The 13510-nt window shown below is 35.2% G+C and overlaps 1 protein-coding gene across 1 annotated transcript; it reads left to right on the top strand.

The window, feature by feature from the left end:
- The first annotated feature begins 632 nt into the window (after positions 1-632).
- Positions 633-10759, top strand: LOC121737890. The gene is made up of 6 exons (XM_042129623.1): positions 633-779; positions 872-973; positions 1147-1255; positions 9536-9610; positions 9867-10075; positions 10692-10759. Exons 1-6 carry the CDS (start codon positions 633-635, stop codon positions 10698-10700), a joined length of 651 nt encoding a protein of 216 aa, XP_041985557.1. The 3' UTR covers positions 10701-10759.
- The last annotated feature ends 2751 nt before the right edge of the window (positions 10760-13510 follow it).

Here is a 13510-nt window from a genome sequence, read left to right as displayed (position 1 = left end):
TTACCGTCATCAGTTTCACCGTCCAACGTAGCATCTGTAAGTAACTCACCTGAAATTAACTCCCACCATGGATTATCTGATCCTGTCTATATGATAACCTCTCCTCTATATCTATACCCTTTCCTACTTCTGTTCCAATATTATTAAATTCATGTAATAAATTAGTTTATTCTTTTTTATCTCAATATTTACGTCACAATTTAATTAATATTTAAATCTATATAATATAATATTTTATTATGAAACTTTCTAACTAGATCCAAAATCCTAAATTCCGTACTTACTATGTTTTTCCACCGCCTATTGTTTATACCTTTGTTTATGGCAAAGTACACCCCAGTGTAAGTGCCAAATCCCAAAAAAAAAAAAAAAGAAGAGTACCTACAGCTACGATATTCTCTAATTTAAACTAGTAATCTGTGGACCACAGACTACTTAGGGATACTACGTATCTGTGGACTTAATATATACGGTCGTAGCAATAACGTAGCAATATAGGTCTATAAATATATACTAGTAATCTGTGTTATAGGCACAGATTACTAGTATATATTTGGTTATAGGTTTATGGATATTCTCAAATATATACTAGTAATCTGTGGATATTCTTAAAAAAAAAAGGAGTACAGAGTATGTATTGTTCTAAAAAGAAAACCCTGCTGGCGTACGGAAAAATGGATCAAGGGATATGTTTATTGTGTTTTTCTGTAGCAAAAGTATTTAATATTAAATATACACACTTGCAAAATGTGTACGAAGAATTATCAGGCATTGAGGTTGTGTATCTTCACTTTTCTCCTGAACAAAAGAACATTGCTTTTTACTAATTTCATCAAATTTTATTTAAGTATATTATTTTCACTTTTACCAGATACAAGCCGACCCTCACCCGCTGTGCTACATTTGCTACACAAAGCTTCTTCAGAGCCAGCAACTGTTGACGCAAATACAAGAAAATAGTAGAGCCAGTCAGGTAATAGTTACTTTCAAAGTTTTATCAAATATTTGCTAATTTCATGCACCTCTAGGTAATTTAAATGATAAAATGAGTTTACTTGTAAAACATTTACATTGATTAAATTATAATATTAATACAATAATTGAAAACTTACTTACCTATTCATTTTACAATTTTTATCATTTCAGACTGACACGAGACCTTTAGTACAACTGTCCATGGTAGACAATTATGCCTGGTCTCTGCCACAAAATTCTGCAAAAATCCAGTTGCACCCCGTCACTATTAAGGAAGAAAGTAGGTTATTTCTGTTTTTTTTCTGCAAATATCAGTCCGGTGTCTATAATATTGATTGTCCTGAATGTGATAGTGTATATGTGGGTCAAACTAGATGCAGCTCTGAGACTCTGTATAAAGAACATATCGCGGCTTATAGGAATGGTCATCCCGATAAGACAAATCTTGCTAAACATCTTTTAGATAGTAATCATACCGTGCTCGATAGCCTAAAAAGTTTTACATAAATGCGATAAAGGCTTTCGGCTGAGTACTGTGCCCGAACAATTAGAGATCATAAAAGAAAAGAAAAATAACAGATTTGCATTGTTGAATGACCGTACTTGCTTGACTATGTTACCGCTTATTCATATGTTCGAGGGTCTGGTGAGGGTAGTGGGGGTAGTAGTAGTAGTGGGGCACGATAGGGTATAAAAGTAAGTAGGTAAGTAAGTGTTTATTTCCAATGAATTGGTTGCCTGCCTGCCTGCCTGTCTGTCTGTCTGTCGCCAGGCTGTATCTCAAGAACTGCTTCTGAAATTTTCACAGATTGTGTATATCTGTTGCCGCTATAACAAGAAATACTAAAAACAAAATAATACTAATATTTAAGCGGGGCTCCCATACAACAAACATGTTTTTTAGGCCTTTTTTGCTCGATATCAATAATGGCAACTGGTAGGCACTTGAAATTTTCACAAATGCCTTTATTATATGTGCACTTTAATAAATATTAATAATTTTTAAATAAAATTAAAATTCAAGGGGGCTTCCATACAAGAAAAAAAACAATTTATGGCCTATTTTTGCTCTATAATGGAACCCTTCGTGCGCGAGTCCGACTCGCACTTGGCCGATTATAATAGTTCACAATTTCTACTAGGGCATGTGGCATGTGTTAACGCCTCCGTGGTCTAGTGGTATAGAGCGCGGCTCTTGACTCGGAGGTCGTGGGTTCGATTCCCGCGTTGGAAACATGTTATTTCCAAGTTTGGTTAGGATAATGCAGGCTGATAACCTGATTGTCTGACAAGTAAGATGATCCATGTGTCGGATGGGCATGTAAAAAGTCGGTCCTTCGCCTGATCTCTCGCCAGTCGTGTCGGTCTTCCTTCCCACTGGGTTATGAGAGTAAAGGAACAGAGAGTGCTCTTGTGTACTGCGCACACACTTGGGCACTATAAAATTACTCCTGCGTAGCTGGCCTGGTCTCAATGATACCGGCCACCATCACCGAAACCGGTGCTATTATTATTATTAGGGCATGTAAATATTTTTAAATATAAAAAAGGCTTTCTCTAGGGCATGGAAATATTTAAAATATAAAAAATCATGCTTTACTACTATAATATCTAACCATATCAAACTTATGATCTAAATAGAATCTAAATCTTATATCTTTAAACGAGCAATTCTTGTATATACATAATATATAATCTATACTAATATTATAAATGCGAAAGTATCTCTGTCTGTCTCGCTTTCACGCCAAAACTACCGAACCGATTGTAATGAAATTTTGTATAAAGATAGTCTAAAGTCTGAGAAAGGACATAGGCTACTTTTTACTGGAAAAAAAAAAGGTTGTAAGGGGGTGAAAATACGAAAATTTGTTCAAATTAAGTTAGTTCCAAAAATTCATACTAGATGGCGCCGTGCGTCTCTTACATCGCGCTAACGCTTGCCCAACATCTTTCTATAAGAGGTGGTATCACTTTTTTCATTATTTTTTTTTCGATTGTTATTTCTTTTTTATGTTATTTAATAAGTCAGTACTTTATATTATACATATACAGTGACGTAACCTTAAACCTATCAATGATAAATAGTTTATGGGTAAAGTTGTGTAATTGGGGGACTAAATAAGCTTTAAAATTTGGCATAAAATAAAGTTTAATTTAAAAAAATGAAATATTATGTGCACACTGTACAGCTGTTTTGATTGAAGGGGTACCAGGGTTTTTTTTATAAAAGCTTTTGACACCAATTTTGTTGACATCGCGCGCTATAAACTGAAGTCCACGCGGACGAAGTCGCGGGCAACAGCTAGTATATTATAATTGGGATCTCGGAATCGGCTCAAACCATTTTCATGAAATTAATTTTTAGGGGGTTTCGGGGGCGATAAATCGATCTAGCTAGGAATCATTTTTAGAAAATGTCATTTTATTCGTGTTTTATCGAATACCGAGCAAAGCTCGGTCAAATAGCTAGTTAAATTATAACACAATTCTCAAAAAATTATGTAAATATGAATACTCAGTCAAAACATTCTCAAACCATAAAAAATAAATAAAACAATCAATTAATGGTCAAAGATACAATGAAATATAATAATAATATAAAATCTAACGCTTCACACCACGTCAGTCTTGCCCCGTGTTAAGTAACACAAGTCCTTCAGGTGAAAGACTTGTGTTACTTAACACGGGGCCAGACTGACGTGTACCAGACAACGGAAATATATATAATAATACTTTTATACTATGTAACATATATTTGAGATTTTTATTACATAATACACATATTTAATACACATCCATGACCCTGGAACTTTGAAAAAATTTTGTTCCGTCGACGGGTCGCGACCCCCGGCTTGAGCAACCAACAGCCCACCAACCATAAAGTTAGCGGAATAGAGAAACAAAGGCCTGAGCAAGAGAGATGTCACTATCAGTAACACTTGGTGGTAAAAAGAGACATGTGATACATGACAGCATCACTCATTTTTTGACGTCCAGTCGGCACGTGCCGCACGTTGACAATTTAATCTCATAGAATTCATGTTCAATCATGCTTGTGTAAGTGTATATGTACACATATTTTTCACACAGATGAAAACCAATTTTGGTGTTGTTTGACAGCTCGAAATTATTGCTCTATTCCGCTAGGTATATCAACTTTATGCCACGAACTGAGCCACAGAGGTTGTCAAATAAATAAAATATCAATCAATTCATATTAAAATCAATAAAATTCATTTCAATTCCTTATAAAAATTACAATCAGTTAAATAATAATTAGTAAAATTAATTTCAGTTCCTTAAAATAAAATTCAATCAATAGGCTACTTGACCTATATTCAATTTCATTAAACAAATGCATAATTCTAGTAGAACTTGGCTTAGGAAACCGTATTTCACCCTTATCATCAAATAAAAGCTTATGAATCTTATGATTGATAAATAAAGTCGATTTGAAAATATAATTTTATGAAAATAGGATTTGTACAGTGATTTGTACAGACGAAAACGCTTTTGCGTTACTTCCGATTTGGATATGAGGTCATCAGACTCGTCATATAATATCTTTTATTTATCGCGCTCGTTACAATATGTAAGTTTATTTGTACATAAATAATAAGAATAAGCCTAGAAAGATTTGTAAAATATATTTTCTTGAAAAATTCAAATAAAACATCAGTTTTAAATATTAACTCTATTTATTGTAGACGGGAAATGAAATGGCCAAAACTTTTCCGCTGAAATGCGTTAAATTAGGGTGGCGCTACAGTAGCAACAGGGTAAATTTTAAATCATTAAGCAGCTTTTATTTCAGCTATTTTAGGTTATATTTTCAAAATATATTGGTATTAACCCAGTAATTCTGTGACTGGGCTATTCGGCTAACTTCAATTTATATGTATTTTGTATATATACCCTTTGCTGCATATATTTAAGATTTTTATTATATCATACACATATTTAATACACATCCAGACCTGGAAAAATTGAAAACTTTTTGTTCCGTCGGCGGGATTCGAACCCGCGACCCCCGGCTTGAGCTACCAACACTCACCACTGAGCCACAGAGGTCGTCAAAATAATCGGCCAAGTGCGAGTCGGACTCGTATACGAAGGGTTCCGTACTGTTATACAGCCAAAGTAAGCCAAAAATTTAGTATTCGAAATATATATGTGTACTTTAATATTATGTATTAACATATTGTATTAAAGTATACATACAGGGTGTCAAAAGACCGCTTCCGATAACTTCGTGGGGTTATTATAGGGCATGAGATATATCCATTGGTGCAAGAAATTTTCATGTAATCGCCAGTTTTTAAAATAGTCAAAATTTTCAACACGCAATGTATAATGCGTGCAGTTAATGAGCGATAATATCGCCCGCCGCCAATGAATGAAACCCCGGGCCGAGCCGGCCCCCCCGCGCCGCCCGCGCCGAATACCGCGCGCGCGGCTCTGCGCTAGTCATGAGTTAAGACAAAACAGCTGATCGTGGTGTGCCCTATACCCTAGCCTGTAGGTAGTGAATAAACCACCAATATTGTAATGATTATTAAATTACAATAGTTTTCACGATTTAACAAAATGTTACAATTTATTAATTACCGTTTCTCAGGTTTTTACTCAAAAATACTCAGTTTTTACTTCCGGCCAAAAAGGAAAAGAAATCATAATTCACATCCGATCATCATCCGATTTACACATCTGTAAAAATACATACACAGTTACCTACTGCACCTATCAATACCTATCAATGGAAAACATACGTGATAACATGTTCACTGACCTGTGATCAGCTGTCTGCTTTTATGAAATGCAGTTCGAACTGTGCTCCATGATCCATCTAACTCGATGTAGATTGCAGAGTTATTCAACACTTAACAAAAGTAATTACAGGAGACATTCCAATTCTTTAAACACTTTTTATTGCACTGTTTAAACCGCACTATCGTCTATCGACGACGATGTTCACCTGTTCCTTAAAGCATCGCACATTCATCGGACGTATCTTGTCACGGCCCGTTATTAATTACAAACATAAAAAAAAATAGTTAACAATACACACAACAAGCAATATGACAACATCTAAACGTAAAATTACAAAACTTAAACAAAAACGTCACAGTACCTACACCAGCACGGCGCGTGTTAGACAGCCGACTGAACAAAATTGAAGAAAAAACTTTGTAAAATAATAGGGATGTATCCCTGTGCAATGTGAATATTTTGAGTAATCGATAATTTTTTTATCGATAAATCGTATTAATTGTTTTACATACGAGTACGTATTGATTACTGTCAAACTAAAAATAAACAAATATCTACTCAATATTAAGAAAAGCGACAATAATTAAAAGTTATTTAATTAATTAGGTATTAAAGTATTTTAGACGCGCATAACGCGTACCACGGTATAACAATCACTTTATCACGATAATGTAGGTATCGAATTTAAAAAATGAGATGAGATCTACTAAATAATAGTTATAATTTTTATTATTTAATGGTAATTTAAATATCGACTAAATAGTATTGAATTTATAGGGTACAACACTTAGATTGTCCTTGAAATGGATTAGCGACACGTGCGTCGGCACCTGCAGAGCGGCGCGCTTTGTCGGCGCCGCGATCAAAGCAAGCCGCCGTTCGGTGTCTTTTGACTACTTCCGAAAGTCGATACACGACGAACATTATTTCAAAAATTAAAATAGATTTTTTAATTTAGTAGCCATTTGAGCATTGAGGTAATAGGTTGTTAGAGTTGTTAGGAGATAAGTTTGATTTTTTAACAATTACTTCAAGTATCAAAACGTGGTAGTATTGTGTAAAGTGTTAATAATTGATTATTATTTCAGTTGTAATAAAATACTTTGTGGTGTGATACATTTCGTTAACGAGAAGTTTTTTTGACGTTCTTGGTGGTGACTGGTCTTATTGCTTGGTGTTAAGGACTATTTTCAAAATACATAAAGAAGTAAGAACACTTGAACTCAACATTTTTCACGTAAGTTAATTGCCAGTTTTATGTATGAGGTTTTTTCGTGTATCATCTGTTATTTCGATTGATAAGTGACGATTGCGGATAAACAGTTCATCCGCATAGGTTTCGTTACTTACGATGAACTTTTTAACGAGTCTAATAATCTTAGAAGTTTGCCATACTGTCGTAAGTTGTTACACATGCACAGACAGTTACTTACATTTTTCTACATGAGCTACCATTAAACTCTTAACACTGCAAGTAGCTTAGATGAGAGGTCAGAGGTCAGAGTTCTAAGTTCCACGTCATGGTGACCTTCATGGGTTTGAAATTGAAAAGACATACATTTGGGTTTCTGTGTGTTCTGTCGTAAGTCGTAACTCGTAGTGTATCGTCATTCGTCGCATACGACCTTTCGACTTAGCGTGCGTAGGGCGGAGCTAACAGCTGATTAACGCGGTCAACGTTCTCGGGTTTGTACCTACTCGGAACACGAGAACGTTGACCGCGCGCTTGCAAATGCTTATTGGGGTAAAAATAATAAAATTTAAAAAAATATTTTAAAATATTTTTCTATGTGGTTTATTATCATGTTTAAAGGGTTTTAATTATAAAAAAATAAAGAATAAAAAATGTAAAAAATTAAAAAAAAAATACATATTCGTAATCAGAAAATGTAGTATAATCATACCCCAAAGTTATCGGAAGTGGTCTTACACCCTGTATATGTGGGATGGGGCTCAATCCAATGCAAAAACGTTTTAAATTCTCACTAACTTTATTTTTCTATAATAACCGAACAAAACATCTCATTCATCTTGCTTTTTGACCGACTTCCAAAAAGGAGGAGGTAATACGTTCGGCTGTATGTATGTTTTTTTTTTATGTATGTTCAACCATTACTCAGCCGTTTGTGGTCCGATTTCAAAATTATTTTTGTGTTGTATAGGGTTTGACTCGAATTTGGTACCATGTTCATAAAAGTGGTGACCTGATGATGGGATCCATAATCGAGGGAACTCCTCAAAATTTATATGGAAACATATAGTGATTTTTTCTGAAGTGTTTCAGGCATATACTACCAAAAAGTAAGATTTTGCACCAGGATGTACCTTGGTTCCGAAGGTACCCAACAGAACTTTTAAATCCTTATAGATACAAGTTCGAGAATTTTGGCTTTATTTAAACTACTCCAAGCAAAAGCCAATAGATTCTACATTATTTCTGCTGAACATAGGCTAAATTTCATTTTGGAAAAAATTGGGTTGCGCAAGTGTTAGCAGATGTCAAAGGCCAAGCTATGATATTATATTTATTTAAATCGGTATATTATGTTAGTCACTATATATAATTTTAATAAGTGATTATTATATTTTAAATAGTAATAAGTAAGGTACTTGATTTTGACAAATTGTTATAAATGGCGGGAGGATTAGCGACTTCAAAAGCAGGAAGATTGAGTAGAAATAGTTGAGATTTAGGCGAAGTCTGAAGACGGCACTATAATAAGGAATAAGAATTATTTGATTCTTTTTAGATTATGTTTAAGAATATTACTTTTGTTTTTACCTTGGAAGTCGGTTTTAATTTTTTGTTAAAAAATAATAATCCCATTGACAACTCCACTCACATCTAACAAGTGTCACCAAGTATCCGGGCTGCTGTACAATATATATATATAATGTATGTATTTCGAAAGGCTTTCGTGAACGTTTCAAGTGCCTACCGGTTGTCATCATTGATACCGAGCAAAAAATGTTTGAAAAATCACGTTTGTTGGGTGTATGGGAGCCCTCCTTAAATATTTATTTAGTTTTTAGTATTTGTTGTTATAGCGGCAACAAAAATACATGATCTGTGAAAATTTCAACTCTCTAGCTATTACCGTTATTGAGTTACAGCCTGGAGACAGACGAACAGACATCGAAGTCTCAGTAATAGGGTCCCATTTTTACTATTTGGGTACGGAACCCTAAAAACAACACGGGTAAAGGTTCGGCAGCCTACCCCAAGATTGATGGGGAGCGGGGGTGAGGGGGAGTGGGGAGGATGGGCAGTTTTGGAGCTACACACCTTTGAAATTTTTGGAATTCTGTTTTGAGACGGGCGCCGGCGGCTGCCGGCTGCTGCCGCAGCACAGTCACAGTTCTAACCTAACCTACTTTTGGACTTTCTGGATTGTGTTTGTTTTTGTTTTGGTCCCCCCTTTTAATTGATGACGGTCGCCGGCTGCTGCCGCAGCACGCTCGCTGCGCTCGCTCGGCTCCCTCTGTGTTGTGGTCTAAGTTCTAACCTAACCTAACCCACTTTTGGACTTTCTGGATTGTTTTTGTTTTGGCGGGGGGCTGCGCCATATTAGCTCGATGCAGTTTGTGATTTTGTATGTTTGTTACTTCTTCGTCTAATCGGCTGAAGTGATTTAAATAAAATTTAGTATGGAGTAATCTGACATCCTGGATAACACGTAGTGTATTTTACTGCAGAAAAATATCCGATTAGAAATCATACTAATTTAGCTGGTAGCACTGCGGGGTCCAGTTATATTTTAAGTGCCTAATCATTTTTTTTTCTTAGATTTTAAAGAAGAATATGTAGAGGACACTGCTGTAGAATTTGTGGAGAGTCCGGGTCGAGAATCAAAAAGTCCAGGTGAGTATAATATGATACTGTTGTAGATCCACTTAAGGCTAACCACATCTCCGCCATGCAAATGCAAGGAGATTCCAGACACTTTTATTTTTAATCCCATAAGACCCGATTCCCAACGGGCAAAGTTGGTTAACAATCAGCTGTACCTACCTATATATGCATTTTGTTCCTATAGGCTATGGAGGTATAATAGTAGTTTCCATTGTTGGGAATGTATATTGTAGTTTCTATTACTGAACAAATATTATTCTTGCAGCTATAAAAGAAGAATGTGCGGAAAGTCCAAGTCATTACGAAGCCGAAAGTACTGGAGAGTCAGCGTATGAGCATATTCCCACGAAGCCGACACAAGATGACACAAAACATTATGATTGTAATGTCTGCAACAAAACATTCATTTCTACAAGACTTTTAAATATACACCACAAGCGAATTCACCCTAAACTAAAACCTTACAAGTGTGATGTTTGTAGTAAATGTTTTCGTTTAAAATGTTTATTAAACAGACACATACAAATACATACTACTGAAAAATGTTATAGTTGTGATGTTTGCAGTAAGTCGTTTAATCAAAAAAGTAACTTAAAAAGTCACATACGAATACATACCACTGAAAAACGTTTTAGTTGTGATGTTTGTAGTAAGTCGTTTGCTCAAAAAAGTTACTTAAGAAGTCACATACTAACACATACCACTGAAAAACCTTATAGTTGTGATGTTTGCAGTAAGTCGTTTAATCTAAAAAGTAATTTAAAAAGTCACATACGAGTACATGTCAATGAAAATCCTTATAGTTGTGATGTTTGTAGTAAGACATTTAGGCGAAAAAATAGCTTAAACTGTCACCTACTAATACATGCCACTGAAAAACCTTATAGTTGTGATGTTTGTAGTAAATCGTTTCGTCAAAGTGGTACCTTAAAAAGTCACATACAAATACATACCACTGAAAAGCCTTACAGTTGTGATGTTTGTAGTAAGACATTTAGGCGTAAAGGTAACTTATACACGCACATACTATTACATGCCAATGAAAAACATTATAGTTGTGATGTTTGTAGCAAGACATTTAGGGGGAAAGGTTACTTAAACAGTCACATACTAATACATTCCAATGAAAAGCCTTATAGTTGTGATGTTTGTAGTAAGTCGTTTCATCAAAAAGGTTCTTTAAACAAGCACAGACTAATACATACCACTAAAAAGCCATATAGTTGTGATGTTTGTGGTAAGACATTTCCGGATAAACAAAGTTTAAGCAGACACAAAAAAATACATGCCAGTCATGCTAATGAAAAACCTTATAGTTGTGATGTTTGTAGTACGACATTTAGGCAGAAAGAGACCATATACAGTCACAAAATATTACATACCATTGAAAGGACTTATAGTTGTGATGTTTGTAGTAAGTCGTTTAATCGAAGAGGTGACTTAAACAGCCACAAACTAATGCATACTTACTGGAAAGATTTATAGTTGTGATGTTTGAATTAAGACATTTTGTCAAAAGGTTGATTCAGACTGGCCGCGTACATAATATGCGGCCAACGTGTATATATACTCGTTTTCGTATTCGATTTTTCTTTATACTACGTTCAAGTATGTAGTCGATTGGAATGAAGTGATATTTGGATTTTAGTTTATGTCGCACGCTTTTTTACGACATGAATGTTACAATGTGTACCATAGGGGTATTACATGGGGGTGAGAGAGTGACGCCTCCGTGGTCTAGTGGTACAGAGCGCGGCTCTTGACTCGGAGGTTGTGGGTTCGATTCCCGCGTTGGAAACATGTTATTTCCAAGTTTGGTTAGGACAATGCAGGCTGATCACCTGATTGTCTGACAAGACGATCCATGCGTCGGATGGGCATGTAAAAAGCCGGTCCTGCGCCTGATCTCTCGCCGGTCGTGTCGGTCTTCCGTCCCACTGGGTTATGAGAGTAAAGGAATAGAGAGTGCTCCTGTATACTGCGCACACACTTGGGCACTATAAAATTACTCCTGCGTAGCTGGCCTGGTTTCGATGAAACCGGCCACCGTCACCGAAACCGGTGTGGGAGCTATTATTATTACATGGGGGTATTACATTATCATTTATATTGGATCATTTCTATGATCATATATAGGATCCAATATATATGATCATTTGATCATATCTGCATATTACATTATAATATTTTATTGATCTTATTTTACATCATATGTGGTTTCAATAGCCAATGGAGAGCGCTAACGCTGACAGGTATTGACGTCAGGGTTACTAGATCTCAGAGAATTCGATTTGTCAAAAGACATCGTCATTTTTAATATGGCTTGTTTTTTGTTATATCAGGAAGATTATCCAAGTACCTATATAATTAGAAAAATAATTACGTTATTTGAAACATTAACGAACAAGAAATTAAAAACTCTTTTTATATTAAATAACTGGCAACTCAAACAAACAACAAGCTCGGTCATCCAGGTACTATATACGTACGGAGAAATAGGGGAAAGTGTGGAAAAAACGGGGGGAAATTATTTGAAAGGGTGAAAAACTACTGGTCCGATTTGAAAAATTCTATCAGTGTTAGAAAGCCTATTTATCGAGAAAGGCTATAGGTTATACTAGCTGTTGCCCGCGACTTCGTCCGCGTGGACTTCAGTTTATAGCGCGCGATGTCAACAAAAACCCTTTTTTCCAGTAAAAAAGTAGCCTATGTCCTTTCTCAGGCTTTAGACTATCTGTATACAAAATTTCATTACAATCGGTTCGGTAGTTTTGGCGTTTGGCGTGTAAGCGAGACTGACAGACCGACAGAGATACTTTCGCATTTATAATATTAGTATAGAGTTACAATAATGAAGTAAAAAATAAAGCGACATCTGTTTTCATATATTAGAATTAAAATGTTGATTGCATTGATATATTTTCTGGATGAAATATAGGCCAACACGGTACACTTGAACTCCTTAGAAATGCAGTAGGACTCCTATCTTATCTTATAGAACTCCTACTGTAGGAGTTCTATAAGATAAGATAGATTGATTATTATTATACCAAGTGATAATATTATGAAACATAATATTCTAACGTATTAAAACTATAAACAAAAACATAATAACTAATAAGTATGATTAGTTCTATGTTACAATGAAGTAAAAAATAAAACGCCGTCTGTTGAATCGTATTAGAACTAAAATGTTCATTGCATCGATATATTTCTTGATTTTTTATAATATTATACATAAAATATATTTAAGATTTTTTAATACACATCCAAGACCCAGGAACATTGAAAACTTTTTGTTCCGCCTGCGGAACTCGAACCCAGGACCCCCGGGATGAGCGCTGGCCACGCGCAATGCGAATTAATTTTCATCGATATTTTGATGGAAATAAGATATTTTCCCACATCAAAATGTAGCCTATGTCCTTTCTCAGACTCTAGAATAACTGTGTACAAAATTTCATTGCAATCGGTTCAGTAGTTTTGGCGTGAAAGCGAGACAGACAGACAGACAGACAGACAGAGATACTTTCGCATTTATAATATTAGTATAGATTTTATTGCGCTAAGACTAAAAGGAGCGAAGAAATAGAGGAAAGTGTGGAAAAAACGGGAGAAATTATTTGAAATGGCTTATTTGAACGCGCTAATCTCAGGAACTACTGGTCCCATTTGAAAAATTCTTTCAGTGTTAGATAGTTTATTTATCGAGAAAGGCTATAAGCTATATTTTATCACGCTAACACTAATAAGAGCGAAGAAACAGAGGAAAATGTGGAAAAAATTGGGGAAATTATTTGAAAGGGCTTATTTGAACGCGCTAATCTCAGGAACTACTGGTCCGATTTAAAAAATTCTTTCAGTGTTAGATAGCATATTTATCGAAGAAGGCTATAGGCTATATTTTAT

This window comes from Aricia agestis, chromosome 21, assembly GCF_905147365.1.
Source record: "Aricia agestis chromosome 21, ilAriAges1.1, whole genome shotgun sequence".
Taxonomy (NCBI): domain Eukaryota; kingdom Metazoa; phylum Arthropoda; class Insecta; order Lepidoptera; family Lycaenidae; genus Aricia; species Aricia agestis.
Note: the sequence above shows the minus strand (reverse complement) of the source record. Positions and strands in the feature narration are given on the sequence as shown.

Bases quoted from the DNA above. Each gene is read 5' to 3' on its own strand.
- LOC121737890 (XM_042129623.1), top strand. From the start codon at position 633: ATGTATTGTTCTAAAAAGAAAACCCTGCTGGCGTACGGAAAAATGGAT. The intron at 974-1,146 runs GTAATAGTTACT...TTATCATTTCAG, and splicing joins AAAATAGTAGAGCCAGTCAG to ACTGACACGAGACCTTTAGT. The intron at 9,611-9,866 runs GTGAGTATAATA...TTATTCTTGCAG, and splicing joins TCGAGAATCAAAAAGTCCAG to CTATAAAAGAAGAATGTGCG.